We start from the raw sequence: 24,351 nt of genomic DNA on the forward strand, positions 1-24,351 counted from the left end.
GCGGGGGGCTGCTGGCGGGCGGCGGGCAGCGGCGCGGAGCCTGACCGCACAGCTCCGCTTCGCGCCCGAGGATGCTTGGGGGGCGATGCCCGGCGACAGGGAGGACGAGATCTGCCAGAAAGCGCTACAGCTGCTGGCCGAGCTGTGCTCCGTCGGGGCGGTGGAGAACGAGAATTGCCGGGATTTCATCTACTACCTGCGGGACAGAGCCCGGCCCCGCCTCACCGACTCAGGTACGGCCGGCGGCGCGGCTCGGCGGGCTGGGCGCGGCGGCCGGCGCAGTCCCCGGCTGCGGGCGGAGGGCGAGCTCCCCAGGCAGAGGCCGGGAGCGGCGGAGCGAGGCCTGCCGGCCCCGCGGGGCTACCGGCGGCGGGAGCGGGCACTCCCCGCAGCCCCGGCCCTGGGCGCTCCCCCGGCGCTCCCCGCAGGCGGGCGGAGCCCCCTGTTCGCGGATGACCCCGCTCGCCTCGCAAGTGTCCCCGGTGCAGCTCGGCGCCGGCTGCCTAAGAGCTGCGGGCAGGGTCGCGGGCAACTTTCCTGCCCGGCAGGCGGCGGCTGGCCCGCGGCCTCGGCGGCTGGCCCGGCTCGGAGCGTCCTTGTCCGGCGCGGCCGGTGCCTCGCCGCCGTGCCGCGGGGTTACGGGGCTCCGTCTGTGCTCCCGTGGCCTTAATTGTAAAGCCATAGGTTTGCGGTGCAGCATACGTACGACCGAATATAAGCTAACTTTCCAGCTCTGCGTTTTCACAAGGCGAACCGGCTGTTTCTTGCGTGACTGTAGCAGGTGTGGGGGTTGTAGGTCTGACAAGATGCAAACTGAGTGTTTGTGTATGTGTGTTTCTGGATTATGGTTGCCTTTTCGTATCTTGGCAATAGCACCGATTTTAAAACTTTCACTTAAGGAAGCTTCTTAATGAGGAAGCTGAGCTCCAGCTGCTCAGAAATGCTGAAAGATTAATGATGTTCTGTACATCTCTGGTCATAAGGGAAAGGCAAAGTACGGTTTGAAGTAGGAACCTATTATATTTATGTTTACATCATCAAGTGGAGTTTGCTCAGTATGAGGAGAAATTTAAAGAGTTAAAAAAGAAGTTGGTAAACGTTCGTAGTACTGAGAAGCCTTGGTGCTAGATCAGCTATCATCACAGCCCAACATTAATTTCCTTAATATTCTCTGACATACGTTAGCTCATTTAGCATAGGGCAGTCTAATTTCACTGTCTTATTAAACATTTTCTGTCATTGTGAAGTCTGAAGTAGGAATCAAAGTGCAGCTTACTGACAAATGTTTGGATATGCCAAAAGGTCTGGAGGAAACCAGGAAAAATACAAAAATATTCGGAGAGGGAGGAAGGGAAGCTCTTCTATCATGATAAATGAATAAGGGGATACAAGCAAATGCTGGATACAAGTTTGCTTGTATCCAGTGTTATTTGCAGCTGTTCTGGCTCCTCTCTTTCTAAAAAATATCCAAATTAAAGTAATTCATGCAATGTTGGATAAGGATTCTTTAAAATTAGACAAATCTGTTTTGTTCTTATAGTCCAATTTAATTTCTTTGTTCACATAAGCAGTAATTTTGGTGACAGACACCTGTGATTTTCTGTAATTTTCATTTACCAAGGGATCAATCACGTATTTATATATCAAGTGATGATTCCTAAAATGTCTACTTGAATCAGTGCTCACTTTGAATACTAAATTACTTGAAATGCATAGGAAGACTTCAGCCTCATCTAACTTGAATAACAGCTTTCCAGATTTCTTTAAAAAGTACCTTTTTTTTGTCCTTAGGCAGAGAGTACCTGGCATCGATCTGGAAGCATTCTTCAAACATAGTGTGCTCTGTAAAAATTCACCACCTCTACCTAAAGATAAAAAAAATTGAATTTATTTCTGCCTGGTTTGCTTAAGGCATTATTACACAACAGACTTCTGATATTGTTGCAAACCTGCTCAGTTACACAGAGCAGTGCTCCCTAACCTTCGCCAGCCGATGCGCAACAACAGCAAGCAATTATGCTGCAGGCAGCATCTTCCTATTGGCCTCAGTTTTAACATTTTTATTTTCTGCAGCTGCAGGCAGTCTCAGAGGGTCTAGCAGGCAACGCATTACCCATGAGCCCTGACTCAGAAACCACTTCTGTAGAGTAGCAGTATTACGACAGGAATATACTAATTTACCCTACCTCACATTTCTTCGGTTAAAATATATATGGTGTCCCACTAAAGCGGCTGCCCATGAGGTTTGTTTAGCCAGTCCTTGGATGTGATGGTAAGAAGACAGTCTACTTGACTTCCAAAAATGTATAATATGATTTGCATTCAAAGGATAGTATACCGGCTTGATTTACGTCGTGAATTTTGTTGACTTAATAATGGTGAAAAAGCCCTGATAGCAGATCCAGCCACTCTCCAGCAACTGGGGGCCTAAACAGAGAGAAGAATGCCTGTGCTGAAAGAGAGTGTCTTTGTAGCAGAATATGCCAAAGATGAAGCTGTAATTTTTATAACCTACGTTTCTTTGCTGTGTGAAGGCGATGTGCGTTAGACAAATTTAGCAATCTCTTGTTTGGCCAGACAACAGACCTGTCTGAAGATGTCCTATTATCATAGAATCGTAACGGTTGGAAAAGACCTCTAAGATCCCACCCTGACCCATCCCCACCATGCCCTTCCACTAAACCGTGTCTATCAGTGCCACATCTCCATGGCCCTTGAACAACTTCAGGGATGGTGACTCCATCGCCTCCCTGGGCAGCCCATCCCAATGCCTCACCACTCTTTCGGAGAAGAAGTTTTTCCTAATATCCATCCTGAACATCCTCTAGCACATCTTGAGGCCATTACCTCTTATCCTATGTGTACGACATTGTTTGATTTGAGAAAAGTGCAGCTAGAGAACATACATAATTAGCTTTTGTGCAGGAATTAAAGCATTTCCCCTTGCTTGTGTATGTTTTTCTCTAATAAAGCAACTACTTGCCTACCCCAGCCACATGAAGGATACAGCTGATGTGCAGGACCACACTCGGTTTGAGCCATTAATGTAGTTGGCTGTATCATGTGGGTAGCAGCAGGGCTGGACAGCTGCAGGAGGTACTGGAAAAATCAAAGCCAAATTGAACTATGGGGATGGCGAGCCCAACATGAGGGTCTGGCAGCAAACCTGGTCTCTCAGTCCCTCCATCACAGCCCTGAGCAGCACAATCCCCTCATTTCATACTTCATGCCTGTGCAGTTGTGTCTGTGGCCTGCCACCATCCCAGTACTGTGTGTGGCTTGGAGTGGGGTGCAGCAGAGAGAGGGCAGGCCAGGGACTGGGTGCCTGTGACAGGCACAGCATCTTCATTTTTCAGATAATTTGCTCTATTTTGGGAAGCACTACACCGCTCAGAACATAAGTTTAAGGGCAAATGAGTTCTAGATTTAATGCGCTGGTCTGCTGGATTTGAAGGGTGACATGGGTGAGTCAGATTTTAAAGGTTTTCAGAAAACTAAAAATGCAAATTAGGCATTTAGTAAAAAATCTTCAATTAGTTCAATAGGAATTATATGTCAGACCACTCTTGAAAATCCCAGAAGGCATCCTTAAGCATTTGGATTCCTTAATAAGCCCCGTCTTTGTCTTTTTCATTCCTCCATTCTCTATTTGTAAAATGTTGATAATATTTACGTAGCATAGAGGTGTTTTATGAGGATGAATTGCTGTAAAAATTCTCAGCATACCAAATATGTAATATAATCATAAATGAGAATTCGTATGGACTTCATATAAATATTCAAATGAAAACCTCATTTGTCATATGAACATTTGAAAACAGTCCCTCAAGATCACCTCATGACACCAAGTAAAGCCAATAACAATTGTTGCAGATGAAGAATCATAGTATGGTTTAGGGTGGAAGGGACCTTTAACATCATCTAGTTCCAACCTCCCTGCTACAGGCAGGGACATCTCCCGCTAGACCAGGTTGCTGAAAGAATGGAGAAACCTTTGGAATAGAAGTTGCTTGACTGAAGGAATTATATCAATGTGTAAGAAAAACAGGAAGGCAGGCAATCTGAATGGAGACATCAGCAATTATTAAAATAGAAGTTAAGACCCCCAAAATTGCACCTCTTTATGGACTGATTCTGTAATAGATTTACCTTGCAACTTCTTAACTGAAAAACTTGGTGCAGCATGAATCAAAACTGCCAAAAAGGTCATACATATTTTTGTACACAACCAGACTTTTAAAAAGGTGGATGCTTTGGAAAAAAAAAAATCAAGAAGAAGAGATACATTGCTTCAGTTTAGGATAGGTTAGAGATGGCAGAATAGGATAGGTTAGAGAGGGAGAAAGTGAACCTTTTTTGGTGGTTTGAGCTAGCGTTCTGCTCTTGGTCTACCAACATTAGTCAGCTGCATAAGTATGAATTAGCATTCCATTCCCATTAATTTGACTGCATCAGTGTTGAAAAATTCTTCAGAAATCAACCTTAAAGCTTTGTTGTTGCTTTTCTTCTGCGTAGGTGATTTTTTTGGTAAATTTTCCTATCTTAAAAGTTTTCCTATCTTTACTACTTAAAAGTTGACTAATAGATGCTGAAACAGAAAAAAATGGTGAATATTGTGAATATAAAGATGGCATAATTAGGCATAATGTATGCTACAGGTCATAAGTCAGAGGTCAGTATTGTACAGAGTCGAAAGTCAGAATTCGGTAGTTGACTTAAAGATAGTTGACAAGAAACTAAAATGTGAGCACTGAAATTGATGGATGTTGAAGGTGCAATTTATGAGGATGCACAGTTATGTTCTTGCAGTAGAATTTAAGGATCTTATACTTTTACAAATAATGTAGTGATTAATATTTTCAACTTCAGGAAAGACAACAGTGCAAAGAAACAAAAGGGCCTAACAGGATGAACTGTGGCCTCCTAGCTTTCCAGGGGAATGTGAGAATCAAAGTTTATTTGTAGAGAGTATCATTCTAGGGGACTGATCCCTCCACTGGAAGCTGGTCCTTCACGTATTTCTGCTCTTCAGCCTATCTCAAACACGACGTGTACTTCACCAAATAAAGCAAGATTCTTTATATGTAATTATATTTCAGGAACATAAAAAGCTGCATCAAGATAATAAATACATCTAGATTTATGTAGATAAATGCAAAAAGCATTTACAGAGTTGTAAAGTCACGAGTAAACCTTCCAGTATGTTTTTGATCTTACTCATTATGAGCCATTGTTTTCTGTATTTTTTATCTTATTTTCATCCCGCAAAATGAATATAAAATGCTGCCATTCAAAATTGATCGTATTCTATATGCTCTGTCAGTGGAAAGCTCTTGACAAGACAGAGAACAAGTACAAAACATTCACTGACAATGTCAAATGAACAATGAAGTATGAGGTCCAAGTTCTTTGAATTTCAAGAACCTAAGTACAGTTTCAAGATCTAAAAAAAAAAATAAACGCTATGCATTTATGAACTTTAAACCGAAAATTTCAATTCTTTTTTTTTTTCTGAAAGGTCAAAAACAACTTTGCAGTAGGTAAACATAACTCCTTCCTGTTGCTTATATTCAGAGATGCTCTGCTAGCTGAATTCCATGTAAAGAAATATGCACTCAAAGATTTTCCTATGCTACTGGAAAAGCTTAGTATCTGGGTTTCCTGGAAAATTTGTTTGAAACAGGTGACTGAAATTTGAAACAAAGTGTAGAAAAGAGCAAAGTTTATGCTGAGAGAAAAGGAACTGCATGCTTACTAATGGCCTGATAGTTTTAATTGTTTCACTGCAAAATAATTTAAAAAAAAAGTATGGAGAACATGAGTAAAAACAAAAACCATATAAATTACATTTCAAGATAAAGGTGTTACTTTAATATAATTACTTAGAGATAGAAAGAGTTTTGTTATTTCTTCAGATAACCTAGAGGTGCGTAGATGTTTCACTTAAATTTTACACTCAAGAAACAGGAAAATTATAAAGATCACTCACATTATAAAGTATGATCGTGAGCTTTGATGAGGTTGGAGTGTAGTGTTATATACTATTCAAATATGAAAGATGCTTTTACTACCAAAGCCATTTTACATTTTTTAATGGCGCAAAGCTACTTCAAACTGTCCCTTCTCTCTTAACTTAAGAATGGAGATCTGTTGAGGTGTTCCCTAGTACTTTGATAAATATTTGTGCCATTGCTCTCTTGTGGCTGCTCTTGGGTTGTTTTGGGAAGGAGCTGTATGAGAGAAAGGAGAAAGGTGGCTTTCTAGCCCTTCTTGACCTCTCCATCTATATCCAAAATAGGTGTGGAAAGCAAGAGGTTTCTAGGGCTTCCACTGCCATTTTGTTTTTACTTCTCACTTACATAGGAATTATATCCAACTTATGCTGTTTACAGTATGCACTTACACACCAAAACTATGGCAGAAACATTGTGTTATGCTTGTGTTAGACTGATGTCAACTACGCTCTTTTGTATATATTTTTAAAGAATGTTTACTTATATACTAAATTCACTTTATATGTATTTATATCAAGAGTATTTATTTGCTGAAGTCGTTGCAATCACATTTTTCTTGTCATCCTAAGAGTTAGAATAACACACCAATTAACTCAGAAGCCAGTTATCTCTACAGTCATCTCACAGTTTAAGTCTCCTTCAAACGTGCAGTGAATGTTAAAGAAAACCAGTATTTTGAATTGTAACAAAAATATATATAATTGAAAAGAGGTTAGAGAGTAACGACAAAAACAACAACTGTTTAAAAAGGAGGATGGTTAAATAGCACACAGGCTGTCTTATACCTGAATTCCCCTCTTAAATGCCAGTTTTGCTGATGAAAAATGGAGGCTAAGTTTAGCCTTTGCACATATACCTGTTCTCACCACTAAAACTTCATCACTGCATTTGTCATAACTCTTATTACAATAGGTTTTGCATGTTTCTCTTAGATAGCAGGGGGGAATGGGTAGAATTTGCTAATTGCAGTTTCCTAAGAAACATCTGAAAGCTTAATTTTTGCAGGCAACAATTTACGTTTGGAGACAAAGAACTCTGATCTAAGTAGAGGTGTAACTGTAGTGGATTTATGGGTCATTAATTAATCAAAAACATGAACACGTGCCACAAGAATGCCGTTATTCTGAACTGCTGGAGTTCTGCATTGCTTTTTTTTGTGTGATCCAGGTCCAAGAGCTCTACCACATAATAACCCTCACCCCAATAGCTTCTGGAAAATTCCTTTCCAAACTAATTTGTGAGAGTTTAATTACGTTGACAATTCAGAGACCTAGAAATGTAACTTTGAAATAACTGCTGTCATAACAAGCATTTCTGTGAACAGCAGATCCAGTTAAATTGAGTCTTGAGGCTGTAGAGCAGTATAGCATCTTTGGTGTGTAACAAGTAGAGGTTGAACTGCATTTTTTCCTTTGGTAGAGCAATAGTAGGCTCTGCTTCAGTTATCTGATTGCATGACATAATCAAGACCTAAACTTCTTGGAATCCTCTATCTGTACCACAGACTTGATCACTGCTGATCAACAGATTCCAGAGTCAGTTATATGATACACAAGACTACAAGTGCATTTTTGCCACTGCGTAGTACATTTCCTAATATTATTCCCATTGGAATTCTATTCCATGATTCCTCTGTGTCCCAGTGGTCTGTCAGGACACTGTATATAGGCAGCTATGTTGGCAGCGTAGACCTAGAGGATTGCCTGGGAATTAAGCACTGTTTTCTCAAATTGCTTTCGTGCTGGGAAAAAGGAACACAAGAAACGTTTGCCGGTTTTATTTTCTAGATAGTGTAAAATCTTCCTTTGGGAAGACCTTCTATTTTTCCAGTTGCTTTGAACCATTCAGGGCACAGATCTAAATGGTGTTTCGAACTGGGTGAGTATAGATCTGGCATTTAGTATTCAGTACTTGGTAGTAACTTTGTCTTAGGAGGTTCGTAGTGGTGCTGTTCAGTGACAGCTCAAGTGCTATTTTCAGGTTAAACTGAATCAGAAAAAAGGTGTTCCCTACCACTTCCTTCAGTAAGAAGTAAGATAGAGCATTCTGCAGTGCTTACAGGTCAGCTTAGCAGAAAGGCTCGGAGCCAAAGCATTCCCTGTTATCTCTTCACCTACGAGAGAGGCAGGGGCAGAAAGAAGCTGCTACAGTTCTTTGTTTCTCCTCAATCCCTTTCTCTGCCGTGGTCTGGGAAGAAGAGTTCCCCAGGCAGGTGAATGCTGCAGATCATCAAGCAATATGGTCACAATGACATATTTAATAAGAAGTAAAAACAGGCTTGTAACTGAAAGCTGTAATTGCTGGCTTTTCCCTTATTTTGTATGGGCCCATCACATTTTTGCAATTCATTCTTCAGTTTCCATTTATGTTAGTAAACACATTCTTAGGTTTTAGTACCTCCCCCATTGAAAATAAAGATTCTTGGTGGTTTACAGCAAAGCTGTACTTAAGAACACACTGTAGTGTGCATTTTTTTCCTATATTTTGTCATTAATCTAAGATCTTTTATGGCTTTATTTGGACTAGAGATATACAAAGTGATTATTTTGGTCTAAAGCTTTACGTCCCTCTTACACCATTAACAAAATTTTAGTTCAAGTGATAAGAATTTAGAATAATTAATTACAGATTAAAGGATTTCTTGTATATATAAAAAAAAAAAGCTGTCAGTGGCAACTTTTACGGTCTTCAATTCCCAAAGATCATCATCTTACAAGAGAAATCTTTTTTGCATGTTTTGTAGTACTGTTAAGTAGCGAGTACTTGATCCGTTTATCTGGAAAGTACAAAAAATTCCGTGACACAAAGAAAATGTTATACACAACAGCTGGTGGCTTGCACATTTGGTACATTATCGTAATCACACTGAATCTTGTGTATTTTATGTTGTTCAATATGTTTAGCTGCATTTTTTGGATTTTCAACATTCATTAGCCAAGTCAAATCAGTCTGGCTTCCTTTGGCAGACACACTGCTGAATTTTCTCTTTTATACTTCCTGTGGTTATTTGGAATTAAAAAATAAATTGTATTCAGTAGAAACTGGCATACATATAGATATGTCTTAAGCAAATACACAGCTTGTGCGTGCCTACTAGAGATGAACAATGGAGGAGTCCAAGAGCATATAGTCTTTCAGGAAAATCTGATTTTAATTCATCTATGTTTTATTCCTTGACCTCATAAATATCTTGTTTTCTCCCCAAATTTAGCGTGATTTGAGAATGCAATTGTGTTGCTATTTAATTGAACTATGCACAGTATTCGACCCATTTCACACACACATTATCTCATAAGCTATCTAGCCAAAGTCATACAAAGTACTTTTTGGAGTTCTCTTTTAAAACTTTACACCTACTTTGTAATTTGCAAGAGGTTCATGCCTATATAGTTAATGATTGTATTAACATAGACTAAGATAGGAGGTATTGCTCACATCTATCAAATTTTGTAAATAATTACAAATTGTAATTCAGTAGAATTATCCCAATATAATATACACAAAACAATGTGCAATGCTAATTAGAAAATTATCAATGAGACCAAGTTTTATAATCTTCTGTTTCCATTTGCAGCATATGCTTTACTCATTCAAAAGAGAAGCTTCTTTATTTTTTTTTCCCTAGAGAAGATTAATGGATAAAATTAATGACCAGTCACTTTATCTTTTGTGGGAAGCTTACCATAAATAGGCTGATCTCAAGTATTTATTATGTTAAGGTCTCTCAGCGTAAAGGAGCACAATGTTTCATGAGTCTGGCTACAGGGAAATAAAACAGGTATTGAGTTGGTTCTTGCTGAGTGCTATTCTATTCCCTGTAGTAGAGCTGATGTAGGATATGTAGCAATGGCATTATGACAGTTCTTACCTGCTGGAAAGAGCTTTTAGTTCGACTAGCAACTAAACACAAAAGAGATCTGATATTGCTTAAAAAAACGGCAAGCTTTGAAGAGAAAATTCTCCTCTTAACAGTGCTATTTTTTTCAAACTTCACCAGTTTGCTTGGGATTATATAAAAGACAAATCTAAACTAATTGCTCCAAATTTGTTTAATTCTATGATGGTCCACTGTTCTGGAGCAGATTGTGCCGTCAGGAGTAACTCCTCTTTCTACATGTGCCCCTAAGGCACCCATGGTAACAAAAGTCCAACTTACTTAATCTTCCTTTTTTCTTTTAAGCGATAAATGATAGTGATGGATGGAATGACTCGAACTAAACATTATTCCTATCTAAGTCAAGGACAGAGAGATGATCAGGCTTAATGAAGAAAAGTATGGGACTGGAACATGGGAGAACAGAGATTAGGTTTAGCTGGTAAACCAAAAGGTGCGGTGTTGAGCTTTATTTTTCTTTGATTTGTTTGTTCTGAGTTTCTAGCTGTCCCACAAAGAAGAAGAGGTAAAAGGGACTCCTCGCTGGGAAGAAGTCCAGAAACCCCACAGTGTAGCAAACCTGAGCAGGAAGTTTGTCTCTTGTGCAGCTCTGGAGATGGATGTGAGGAGCAGAGGTGGCAACCAGCCTCAGAAGAGCCGGACATCACTAACGTTCCTAAGGGGCCAAAGAGCTCTGAGCAGATTTGCTGTCACTTGGCAATAAAGTTAATTGAATTGAAGCCTGAGACTTTGAAGTCCTGCCTACAGGGTCATAGCAGACAGGAAAAGTTGTGGATAGACTTCGTTATTCCTCTGTTGTAAGAAGTTTCATTTCTACTTTTTATTACAGTAGAATTTGCCTTTTTAAAGGAATTCATAGGTTGGCAAGCCTGCCTGAGAAAGCATTATTTGACCCGGACACTAGGGATGCGGTTAGTCAAGAAAGAGAAAACATCATCACCATGACTTCACCTAACAAGGAAAAACTGTCACTTAAGCTCCTTCCTGTATAGCAGCATCGTTGTTCCTGCCAGCTTCTGTTAGATATAGAAGGTGTAACATTTTTATCTATGCTCTCATTCTCAAGTTCCTGTCTCGTTCATGCCTACCTTCCTCATTCTCTACCTGTCTCTTGTTCTGTTGTTGTTATGTTATGATGAGTGGTTTGACTAGTCAGGCTGATTTCTTTCCTACTGCTCCTATGAGCTAGTGATGACAAAATAGTTAAAGCAGTGCCCAAAATAGCAGTGCAAAGGTATATCTTTGCCAGACTGACTTGACAGTAATTACTGTATCTGTCCTTCTGTGGTTCAGCCTTACAAGTGAGAACCAGCATTATGAACAAAAATTGCACTTTCTTCTTTTGATGCATTTTTCTTTCTTTCCTATTTTTCTTGGGTGCTAGAAACCAGTACAGACCTTAAAAGCAACAGAACGAGAAACAGCTTCAGCCACCTCAACTTTTTTTTTTTCCTTTCCAAATAGGGAAGAAAAGTAATTTGTTACCTTCAGCAACATCTAAAATACAATCTCAGGATTTACTTCTTATTCTGAAGGCTCTGTGCACCGTGAGAAGAAGGAACAGAAATACTGTTAAAACAGGAGTCTGGGGTTTAACATTTTCAATGGTTTGCTTGCTATACATCCTTTTTCTGTACCCCTCTTAAGAGGAAGATTTCCAGTGGCAGTTGTTGCCATGGTACTAAGCGGGACGAGGTGTCTACTCCAATCTCAAAACTATGTTTGTGGTTGTACAGTGAATAATTATCTCTTCTGACAAGTCAGGCTTGTTTACTCAGAATTAATACAGTACCACTTCTCTTATTCCAAAGTGGGGAGAGGCTCTTCAGGTCATTCCCCATGTGTCAAGGCAAATGCGAGCTTCAGCAGTGCTGGAAAAGCCTGAGAATTAGCTCTGTCCTTCCACTTCCTCGTTAGCTGCTCAGATGAACAACCGCTTCACGCCCTGCCGAGCAGCTGATTGGCCTTGGAGGGAAGAAGTATCTGAAGCAGTATTAATGTTTCATTCAGAATCATGAGAGCCAGGGAGGAGCGGAATTGGGGAATTCAAACGCACAAACCATACTGCCTTTTATTTCACTGAGGCCTTCTGTCTTGGGCAGCATCCCTAACCATCTCCCACACTGGATTTCCTCTCAGGACGGTCTTGCTGACTTCACGAGAAAATTTTTGCAAAGGTTTAAATTATCAGCGTACAAAAAGGAGTTCAGCCCTCTCTCTTCCCTTTGCTTTTTCCTCTCCACTCTCCTCACTCTTTCCCCAGCCCTGTGAGCAGTATGATGTATGCTGTACAGGAGACAGAGCTATAAAGAAGCTGTGCGGTCCCTCTAGCCTCTGCTATTTTCTTTTCTTCCTTTATCAGTGCTGCATCGAGGCCTAGTATGTTTAGAATTCCCTTTTCATTTCCTCAGTAAGCAAAACTGTGCAGAAAGCTGTAAAATGAGTGCCTTAAAATGCTATCTCAAGGATGTATGACCAAATTAGATGTGATAAACCAATCAGCAGAGGGGTGCAGGGAAATGCATGGCAGCAAGAATAGCCAGCTGCATCCACGAAACACACAGTTCCAAGACTCCAACAGCAGAAAGCATCCAAAGCTGTAAAAGGGGAGCAATTTTTACTTTTCTATCACAGCCCCAGCATTCTGAAATGTGGTTGCATTAAGTACAGTGAAAGACCTGCCAAAAAAGAAACATCACCTTGGTGCCTGTATCCACAGATTCATTGTGAGTAATATGGCATGTGCCAGGGTTGTTAATCTGGAAATGCTGACGCTAAATAAAGATTTATTTTCTCAAGATTGGAATAGAAAAGATGTTAGGTACAGAGCTGTTGGATCACTAGCTTTCAAAGCAGAAGGAGGGCCCTCATTTTTGGAATGTTTCAAGCAGGTCTGTTCCCAGAAAGTTACAGTAAATACATGCTAAGCTTTTAAGTGTTTCTGAGATGTGTATCAATAATAACGAATTTAATAACCCAAATGTTGCTCATTGTTTTACCTATTAGTTAATCTTTGGAGGGGTGGGGAAAGCCGTTATTTTCCTGACTTGGCAAATTAATTACTGGAATTATACTGCTGTGGTCAGATCAAAATAATGGAAAGAAGAGTCACAGCAATGAGGACCACAAACATACAAAAGGGTGTAGGAGATGTCTGGGTGTAAAACTGTGTGAATCAAATTAATTATTCCACAATACATTAACACAAACTTTTTTGAACCAATGATGTTGCTTAGAGACACAGTTCAGCTGGCTGGATAGATTATTAGGTGGGAACTGAAGACTATGGCTCTTTTCTGAGCTGTGCCAGTCACTTGGTGTTTCATCTCTGAGAAATCTATCAGTGCTGCTTTTTTCTCTGCCCTTCCAGTTGCCTTTTCAGTACTGACACGCAGCTAAAACTCCAGCTAATCCCCTGCTTGTAATCAGTGGAGAGAGAGCAGGGCATGTCTCAAATGTGATTTCAGTAAAGCGCCAGGCAGAAAACTGCCTAAAAAGCAGCCAAGAGAAAACATTAGACCCTCCGACTTAGGTGGAAGTGCTTGAATGTGTCTCTGTGTATTTTCAGTGAACAGACAAGAGCCTGTGCTTTGATGGGGCCTCTCAGCACTTCACTCTTATAAATAATAAACAGAATATATTTTCCTCCTGTGTAGGTTAGCAAATAGAAATGTGCCTCTCTTATCAGCGAGGAAGCAGTAATTGAGACGTGGAGATATGATGGAATATACATTCAAATGGGAATAAATAAAAGCACAAACAGGATTTCAAAATATCTGCTTCTGTTGTGGGCTTAATCTGACTGTTTAGGTATGGAATTTATTCACGATAACTGTTTGCGAGTTTGATCTTCTGTTTTCAGATCTAAATCCCACCCTAGACGCTAGCCTGCATCTGACTGTGGATCTGACAGGGGAACTTGTCGTACATCTTTTGCATATCCCAGCATTTTCTAGTTTTCTACCTCTCAGCAATACATTTTCAAACATGTACTTTGCCGGCCTGGTTAGGTTTGCAAATGCACATCTCAGCATGATACCATTTGAAAGGGAAACTGAAAGGATTAGTATAATAGTAATCCTTTTCACATTATTGTAGCTGAAATACACGATACAAAGTGTGCTCCTTGGAGGGAGGGGCATTTTTTACATGTCCTCGTTCTCTAATTTACCACCCACTATGCACGCGTTGGGGATTAAATAGTTATTTTTTTACTGTCTCCACTTACTTGCTATCAAAGATATGCATTCGTTTATCAATTTCTGTAGTACACCTGATGTTTAAGAATGTCATAAAATGAACCATCCATCCCTTATGTGAAAGTCCTCTGAAGCAACTGTCTTAACAGTTCTGTAGCTCTACTGAGCAGCCTGCTGACAGCCAGACCTCCACCAGTCTGGAAATTTGGAACAGACAGTTCCTTGAAGTGTACAGTTCTTTTCTCTTCTGCTGCCTTTTTCTTTTTCCTTCCTTTTTGTCAAGTTTTTATTTACGTGAAAATAATCTCACCCCTACAATTGATTTTTTTTTTTCTTAAATTTCACATTCTGGTCATTGAAAAATTATTCCTTTTCCCTACCTTCATCTGATTTTATGCATTTTGATGTGCAACTTAATTCTACTGTAAATCAGATTTCAAAAGCTCCTAAGAGAGAGGCACTAAATCTGATCTCATTACTCCTGCACTATTTTAACTCAAAATAATCTTTGAGAGCAACATTTTCAAAGAAATATATGTGAGTGAAACTGGTACTTAGTGAGAATTTGTTATGTAAGTCCTTCATGTATTTTTGAAAATCTAAGCCTTCTGATTTGTGTTTCCATAAAATAAGAAATGACTGCTTCTATCCAAATTACTTTTCTGGAGTTGGAATTAGATGATCTTGAAGGTTCCTTCCAACCCATATCATTCTGTGATTCTTTGATCTTAGTATTATAATGATCTATTTTGAATCATCTAATCTCCTTTATTTCATTTATTCCCTTTTGTTTTACTTGAATAATAAAAGTATGCTATAACAAGAAATTCACAAATTCTTCCTTCAAAATATAAGAACGTTATCAACTTTTCCCTTCAATGCCATGCACTGTTAGCAGAAGTTAGAAATCTACAGTATGAAAGGTCATCTTTGTGAACTTCGTAGGGCAAAAATAGGTGGATAAATGTCTACCCGGGGGTGAGAATATTGCTAATTTAAAGGAAATGGGATCACAGATACTTGCAGAGGGAAGGATATATACAAGAACCTGATTGTAAAGAAACTTAAAATAATGTTAATATAACATAGTTTTATGTACATTTTTTTTCATAATAGAATCAAGGTACAGGAAGTGTGATATTCGTTAAATTTTGGTTTTGTTTTTTTTTTTGGCTGTATGGGACCAGTGTAAGTATTTGAACTTGGTGGATACCTAATTTACTTAGGAATGTTGAATAATAAATAAAGACCAAGCGTTCAAGAAATTTATCCTAATATCATTCAATTGAAGTAGTGAAAATTTAGCAAATCCTATCATCAGCATTGCAGATAGCAAGGCAAGTGGGTTGTAACTGTCTCTGGAGAGCTGAGAAGAAACTCTTACAGCTATTTGCTAGTTGTGTTGTTGGGTTTTTCTGGGCAAGGACAAAAAATGTAGAGACAAGAAGATGGAAAAAACAGTGCCTAGAAATTTGTGTTCAGTTTAGTCTGTTATATCCATTTAATTTTCCCATTTAGAAGGAACGGAATTCTTGGAGTTCTTCAAAAACCAAGGAACTCCCCAGATCTAAGAGCAATCCAGCAGATCAGTGCTTGAGGGAAGAGAGAAGATGTGGAAGCAGCAGCTTAGTGGTTCCACACAGTTTTCTTAAATATCCCGCTGCTATGGTATTATGATTTTGGGGGACACTGGGCTGCTAACAGCATTTTCTTCTTCACACTATGTAATTGTGAGAGTGCAGAGAGAAGTCATTCTGCCACACGTACAGATTCCTCTGGGCCATGGTTTTGAGAGGAGAACCTTGCAAAACTGATGGTTCCTTCTCCATATCCCATTTCTTTCTGTGCACCCACCTGGAGATACTGGCATGTAACGCAGAGGGTATATTAAGGCATCTGGCTACTGGAGAAAGACTGTAATTGAACTAGTCTTTAAGAAAGCTATTCTGTATACCATGATTATTATTGCTCTCTGTAGTTATTTATACTCTTTTTCTTATTTATTGCTTGAGTGAACCTAATACATTTGAAATTATGTTTCAGAAGAAGAAAGATGCTATGCAACTGGTGATGTTTCACTGCAGAATAACCCCTGAAGGGATTTGTAATCCCTTGCTACTAACATCATCTAATAGTGAGCCAAAACGAATAATAATCTCAATGCTATGAACACTGTTTCATATTCAGCCTCATTTGGTTTCGGTCAGCATTGCCTAGTAATTAATTATTATTAAGTATTTATGCTGTCAATGACAACCAGGGGCTGGCCTAAATAGTCTTGAGCCCCTGGCAGCAGCAGCAGCATATATACATACAGATATTTTGTTCTCTCTCTCTAAACATGTGCTATACAGTCTCTGTAAAATATTGCCAGTAAGTATTCACTGTAGCTAAACACAAGGCAGTACATGCTGGACATCAGTCAAAGACATACAATAACAAGCAGCTTACTAATTACTAATAATGTTTACAGGATTTGGAATGTCTTAATTGATTTTGGCACTGAAAGTACAGTCTGCTAAATTGCTTGTCACCTCTGTTTTATCCTAGGCCTCACTGAGAAACTCATATGCAATTAACTGTAATTGCTATAGTGTATTTATTCTAAAGTGTACAATACATTATTATTTTGTTATTTGGATCTCAAAAGTGGGGAGTTAATTGCTTAGAAAAATACAATTCAAAATAAGGCAATCTTGTGGTGAGGTGGTTTGTTTTTTTTCAGAGTGGAAAATTAGGAGTATTTTAACACAGCTCATGTTCAAACTCATAGTCCTCCCGTATTGAAAATCTCACTGGCTTCAGGGAGAGTAACTTAAAGATACTACAGATAAATCTACGTTACCAGCTTGCTTGGCCCCAAGTGAGGAGTTTGACACGCTGTGCACCACTGTGGTTAGAGGACCGAGCGTCCCCACTATGCCATTACCAGCTGTGAAGTTTGGGCTGGCTGCCAGACCATGGTACACATCAGAGCATGGGCTTCAGGAGTAACCTGCATCCCCAGGGCTGTAGCAAGGGCCTGGCCGTAGCCTTGGTCCCACCAGGAGGACCAACGACTTCAAAGACACCTCTCAGTGTTGGATCTCACTCAAGTGAGTGCCGCCAGACTCCAGATATAGATATAAGGCAGATCTGCACTAAAAAGAATCCTTCTCCCTCCCCACTTGAATACTAAATTGCTTATGTGGGCACATCCTATGTTATTTAGGAAGACCAGGGGTAAGAATGCTGAAACAAGTTGTTCATTCTATCTGTAAGAAGGGGTAATTGTTTTCTGCATATGGAACTGTATAGCAGTCCTTGAAAGGAATGTATTTCCTCTGCATATTCAAGGTCAAAAGATGGAATTCTGTGGTGTGCACTGAACTGCATACATGAATTCATCTACCAGCTTAGCCTGGCAACATTCTCTATTTCAATAGCCCAAGCTCCAGAATTAACATGGTCTGTCTTGAAACCTCAATAAAAGGAAGACTTTTGCCACGAAGCAATCTAGGATAGCAAAAATGAAGCCCTTCTTACAGACAAAAGAAGTCAGGAGTGTGCAAAATTTTCCTTCCCAGGAATGGGGAGCTACACCGCCTCCTGATGCTACCAGAGGTTTGCATGTTGGTCTGATTTTGAAGTTTAGACTGACAGCACCTGCTCCCTTCATTTCCTAGAAGGGTAGTTCAAAGAACAGTTCATCGTAGAAGTTTTCCTGCTGTATTTAATTATGCAGAGGATACTATTTGGTTCCTCATATTTAAGGCAGTAGCTGTTCTAATTCTTCTGGAGGAAATAATTTTAGGAGAAAAGATACAAATCTAGCTAAACTCAATTAATGAAAATGCAAATCCATTAGATTCTCTTCGGTGTGAGCACAAGTCACAAATCTCTCCAAGAGTCTGGATAAGACAAATATTGCTATCAGAGGCACATAGAAGATATTTCTAATATTTTATATCACAATGCAGGATGTAAACAGAAACTATTCACCTGCTGCAAGTGAAAAGACAAGCCTAAATACCATGGGTGGATTTCTGGCTTATCTCGAAGCTTGCTTTTATTTTAGTTAATTATTTTGATATTTTCCATTCAATTATCAGATTGAAGTTCTTACGTAGAATGGTCTTTTGATAATAAAAGATTACTTCAGATTTTACTCTAGAATTAAGCATAGCAGCATTGAAATCTACAAAATTCTAAGAGGCAATTAAGTTCAATAGCAGTTCCACATACGTATATGTGCCCCAAGAAGACAGGGTTTATTACGTAGAGTATGAATCTACTATGAATCTGTACTATCGGAATAATATGGGATTGTAGATGAATAGTGTTTAGATTTTCTGCTTGGATCTTCTAACATTACTACATTTATCAACATCTATGATTTTTTGTTTGTTTGTTTTAATATCGTTATAGATGTTGATCCTAATTGCTTTGTGTTGTATTTCAGGCTTCTTGGGATCTACTGGGTATCTTCTGGTTTTCTACTTAAGAATTTACACCTCTAGTCTGCAGAGCTCCAGAGTATCACGGCACAGCTTCTCAGCTGCCGGTATCACTTTTGTTCTTCAAAACCTGTTCATTTTGTCAGTCGCGCTCTACATGCAGTGGCAATACGCCTACTGTCTAACAGAAGGCAGGTGCATTTGCAGAGATAACAGCTTCCTCACAACTCAATTACTGAACTCATTTATAACTAGATTATTTGGAAAAGACATACCACCCTCTTCCTGGTCATAATCCCTCTTTTGCACTAAGCCGCGTTCATTAAACTCCGTGCATCTCTTTCTACCTAGTTGCAGGCTGTTTTACTAGAAGCAGCTGGGAAGTTGATAGACTAAAAATCAGAAGATCCCAATTCCATCTTTAACTTTTTAACTGATTCACCCAATTTCACCTTGAACAACTGTGATGCATATTGGTTTCTGTTGTCCATTTGTAAAAAGACATTTCAAAAACTTGGATATTTAGGGAAGGATGGAAAAAGCTGCTTAGTAATAAACAGTTTAATCATTATGATAATTTAACAGCTTTCTTCTACTAGCTACTTGGTAATGTGGATTGAAAAAAAACATTACAAGCAATTCTTCAAAGAACCATTAGGGTCTTCAAACACATTTTTGGTCTGTTTACATTCCATTAACATTTACCAGATTCAGATTTACTCCCAATGGCTTTGACTGTGTATGTTCGAACGCTTGTAGAGAAGACATGCAAAATTTTAATGTTTTCTAGCAAATTTCAAGAGCACTCTTTGATTTTCTTAAACAATGGCAACACCATTTAAAGGCAGAAAGCTGGCATTTTATGTTTCACCTAAGATAGTCTAAGGTCTGAAGAAATTTTCCATAAAAACTGCCCATTTAATAATTTTAATTCACAAGGACATTTAATACAACTGAGTGTATTCCACAAGCAGAAAGAAATTCAATTACTTATTTTGGTTAATTCTGTCTTTTCTAATAAGGGACATTTCATAAAATGTACTCAGATGACTTCAGGGGAGCATTCAGAGTACATTCAGAGGACAGCCAAGAAGTTCAGAAATTACAAACTTATTTCAGTTTTTAGTCTCATTTATATTATTTTCCACTTTTTCTTCCAGAAAACTCAGAATATAGAAATTTCTTCTTGAGTAAATGATATAAATAATTCCCCTTTCTCTAGTTAATGTCAAAATCTCTTTTTTTTCTTCTCTATTCTTGTTCGTAGGAGGATTAAAGATTTCTTTTTGGGGCAGAGATATATGATTTTTAGGGTATAGTTTCACTTTGACTGGGATGACTATCAAATTCATTTTATTTTTCCTGACATTTGCATCTTTTGAGCTCCCACTATTACTTAATAAAGAAATTTAAGAATATTGCATACTTTTAGATTTTTCGTAGGTGCTTAAGATTTTAATTTCATTACAAACCAAGGAAGGAAGCATTAAGCTGAAAACGGAAAAATTATTTTCAAAAAATATTTTCCTCAACAAGATGATTGCAGAAGTGTGCCTAAATAACATGTTTTGGTATTATTGGATAAAACAAGTTTTATGAGAAGATCATCTCAACGTTTAATGTGTGAGCTGTTTTCTTTCTTAGCCTAAGAATCCATCGTCAAAAACAAAAATTAGCTTTTAAGTAGAGATTTTTGTATCAGAGCAAATTTGATTCAGCCCAACGCTTAATAAACTTCCTCCTTGAAAAAAAGGCCCAAGTCAACAGCACTAGCACTAGATCTAGTATGAGTAGCAGTAGACAACATCTTAATTCTGACCTGCTGTGAATAAGCTCTCTAACTACACTGATTCCAGAACAAAGAAATACTATTACGGAGCAGTCCTGTCTATTTCTATATTGTGTGGCTTAGCATGGTTCTTAAAAAAATCAAGAGCTCTTTTCCTAGCAGCCTGGTTACTAAAGTTTATCTCCAGTATATTTGATACTGAGTGCCAAAAATATATAATTGTCCTCCAGAAAGCTTACTATGGCAAAGCTCTGATGTGTTTAGGAATTCAGGACAAAGATCTGGAGCAGGGGCATTTCAGTGAGATTTTTCTCGCTCTCTGCACACACTGCTTTCAAAGAGCAGTGTGTTCTATTCTTACAGAGTTTAATCAAGCTTCAGAAATGTAAGAGAACTGCAGTAACCAGAACTGTGGGGCCACTGGTGCCTTCAGAAGGATCAAACTGACAAAGCAAAACATCTCTTTTTCAATTCATGCTAACTGCAAATTAACTAGTAATCACAGTAACTGCAAACAGTTTCTTCAGGGGGAGAGGATGCTGAGTTCAGGAGGGGCAGTGGACATGCATGCCCGTGGAACAGCAACCAGCTTAGACCCATCTGAGCTCTTTCTCACAGGCAGCGTGAAGAGAACAATGGGACACTGTACAGGATGCTAAAGGATAACAGTTAAGAAGTAGGGACAGTAAAAAAAGTAAAAGTCTTAAACTGCATTTCATCTGGGACTGACAAGCATTAGTGCTCTCCTTCTCTACCACTGTGGAGTCAAACGGGCTCTCATAAATCACTGGTGGCTAACATCTATGCAGTCCTGATTCATTTACCAATGAAAGTGAGAAGGAGCAATAAGAATGAAGCATCTGGGAAGTAATCACTACCAGAACTTTATCTGAGCTGAAGTAGTCCTCTTTTTATCTCATCTCTTATGTAATAAGTCACCTTAAAGCACCATTCTATGCTGTTAATGGTCTCCCCATCTTTTATACAGTTGAGCTTCAGTATGAGTCAGACAGTAACAAACCCCAACTGGTAAGCATCTAAAAAGCAGTTCCTTACTGTATCTCAGCAGCTGATCCACATCTCACAGCTAAGGCGTGTCCCATGCAGACTGATAGACTAACGCAGACACAACAGTGGTGAGTCAGGAGGTTCCTTGAGTCGAGACCTGAAGCAAATACAGAATACAAGCATAATCACAGTCTGCACTTTATTTTATTTTTTATATTATCAGTAAAATGTCTGAAGTGGTCACTATCAGTGAAATCCCCACAGGATTTATACTGTTTAAGGAGCCAGAAAACAGTCAGTTGAAGCAACAGGTTCTTCTTGAAGAAAATTGGATGAGCTGAACTAGTTTCAGGGAGAGATGTTTTTCCCATTCAGGTGTGGAAAAAAGCAAGAACACAGCTTCAGCTGATACCCAGGATGGAATTTAACATGTTTCCATTTTATTCTGCAGCTGTCTATTAGAAAGAGTTTATTCTGGTTGTGTAGGATAAACTTACAACTACCAGGAAGACGTCTGTATAAGTATTAAAAAAATAATCATTTTTCCCTTACTAAAACGAATGGGTCATGGTCTTATCCAAGTGTTGGCTTCAAAATTTCCCTTCAGGGAAAAAAAAAATGCACGACAGAACATTATCATCTACAAAAACATCTACAGTGTTGTATATCATGGGCCAAAAACTCTTGTGTGTGTAAATGTAGCTTTCAGAGAGTAAGGATTACATGCCCACACGGCAGCACAGAATGATGAATGTCTCAAAGTCACTAAGCTGTTAAGTAAAGACAGAAAACCTGAAAAACAGGAGCTTCCATATTTCTCTCAAGACTCTCTTAAATTACATTTTTCTCTTAAAAATCTAGATTTGCATTTCTTTTCATATTTGTATGATATTTGAAATGTTGATATTGCCAGCTGATGAACAGTAATGACAAATTCATTTTGTATCGAAGAAGCACGCTGAAGATTTTGACAAGAAAGGTGTTAGAAGACCCCTCATCTTAATCACTTATTCTGAATAGTCCCAGTCCTAGGAGTATGCTAAGCCTGCATCTAGCTGCTAGTCAAACTCAGGCTACCCAAGGTGCACAGAGGATTCCTTTCTGTATGCCTGAGGTCACTGTGATGAATTCCCTTTTAAAATATTAAGTGCTAATTTCTTAACTGCTGAACATTTTTTTTAGGTACATTGAAATAACACACTTTTTCACAGTGGCTGATAGTGGTAAACAGATTTGAATATACAGTCATTGCAATAAATGACTTTTCGTATGGAATATAAGAGTTTCTGATACTTTTGCTAACTATAGAATTTCCAGAGCTCAAAAGCGGACGTTTCCTTTCTGGTGCAAAAAGTCTTCCAAACATTTCTTAAATATCTAAAATAAAATCACTTCCTGCTTTTCTTAGGTGTTAGATGCACCGTGAGGTCCCTTGCAGCTTTTGAAACCTCTAGACACACGCGAAGCTGAAGTATTCAGTTAAGCTACTACCAGCATTAAAACCCTGAAATGCTAAAATGTTTGTGTCTCGACCCTTTATGTGAAAATGAACAAAAAACAAATTAACCTCTGACTGAACAGTCCTTTCTGAAGGATGGTGTTAGCTAAGAAATGAGTGTCTTGTTATATACAGGGGAGAGGGCAAAAATAAACTTTTTTTTTTTCCATAGAAGCTGAAACATCTTAGCCTTGCAGCTGCCAGAATTTCTAGCCTTAATTGAGCTAGTTGTTGTTATGGTTCTTAGGCATTTATATATATCATCATAATCTGCTTTTTTCACAGAGTAAACAGCTATGGGTGTTGCTGTCAGGAAAGTACAAGCGACTGGCAAAGCTGGACGATAACAATACATAAGATGATATCTAGCTGTTATCTTTGTCCTTTGTCCCCAATCTGTCTCCCTCTACAGATTTATTTTCCCTCCAAATCTAACGAGTTCTCAGTAACATCTGACCTTTCACATTCACTGATTTATTTAGTGTGCCCCTTTGGCCCTGTGATGTGGCCACATTTCTCCAGGTATAACTCTGCACAATTTTACTCCAGAAATTTAAGGGCATGAAATACATTCATTTTCAGAAGTCACTAGCAACAATTTACATCACTTCTGTGAACTCATGCTGACACTTCAAATTCAAAGAGTAGCAAGCCTATGATTACTTCACTGACAGAGTAGTAAATGAATGTTGAAATGTACTGTTTTGATTTTTCTGGTTTTTTTTTTTGTTTTTTTTGGGGTTTTTTGGGGGTTTTTTTTTTAGCTATTGTAACACTGAAGAAGTACTTAGATCAGTGGTTGTAAAGCTTTGAATTTATCTCTGTGGTCAACTATAGTACAACCAATATAAAACTTCAATGTGTTCTGACATCAGAACTTCAATGCACTCATTTTTATAACCCGGTTTGTAGTTTGGGTATACTCCTTTATGTGTGTAACAAATATTGACCAGGGTGGACAATAATCTGGGATGGGTGGATATCTGTCACTACTGCATGGTGTTTAATATTTGCTTTCTGAGCCATAATTACAGTACATTAGCTTTCCTCTCCATAAAGGTAGTTAAATGCAAGAAGAAAAAGCCTGCAGGCTGTCCAGTTTCCATTTTACGTTCACAGTTGAATAACTACAGCATGAACTATGTATTTCATAAGAGAACTCCAAAGAGTTGTTTCTACTAATTTTTTTTTACAGATTCCACTTAATATAAGGAATGTCTTGAATGATTGTACAATTACACCCAGTAAAGCAGGAATCCAGATATATTCAATTTTTACTCAAAGCATGCATTACTTCATATATGCTTCGGAGAGAAACAACAGCAACAACAAAAAAAAGCCCTTGATGTTCTCCTTTGGATTTGGATTTACCAAAACTAAGAAAGCTTCTAAGGGCATCGCAGCCTTAGAATGATCACTTCCTAGGAATGAAAAAAAATGAAGAGCAGTCTGAATGCTAAGTTCTGGTCAAATCTGCTTCATAATTCTTCTTGACTGTTACATTCTTAAGCT

General features: G+C 38.7%; 1 protein-coding gene and 1 long non-coding RNA gene across 3 annotated transcripts in view; one reads left to right on the forward strand and one right to left on the reverse strand.

The window, feature by feature from the left end:
* Window positions 7-24,351, forward strand: part of SYT9 (synaptotagmin 9) — a 67,322-nt gene continuing 42,977 nt past the window's right edge. For both annotated transcript variants that reach the window (XM_021400955.1, XM_021400956.1), the window contains exon 1: window positions 7-233. In XM_021400955.1, coding sequence (XP_021256630.1) covers window positions 86-233 — 148 coding nt within the window. In that variant the 5' untranslated portion in view covers window positions 7-85. The remainder of the gene's footprint in view (window positions 234-24,351) is intronic.
* LOC110400776 overlaps window positions 1,783-24,351 on the reverse strand; it is a 142,974-nt gene continuing 120,405 nt past the window's right edge. The window contains exons 4-5 of the long non-coding RNA XR_002440063.1: window positions 21,390-21,498; window positions 1,783-1,865 (exon numbers count right to left, since the gene is read on the reverse strand). This is a non-coding gene — a long non-coding RNA (uncharacterized LOC110400776). The remainder of the gene's footprint in view (window positions 1,866-21,389; window positions 21,499-24,351) is intronic.

This window comes from Numida meleagris, chromosome 6, assembly GCF_002078875.1.
Source record: "Numida meleagris isolate 19003 breed g44 Domestic line chromosome 6, NumMel1.0, whole genome shotgun sequence".
Taxonomy (NCBI): domain Eukaryota; kingdom Metazoa; phylum Chordata; class Aves; order Galliformes; family Numididae; genus Numida; species Numida meleagris.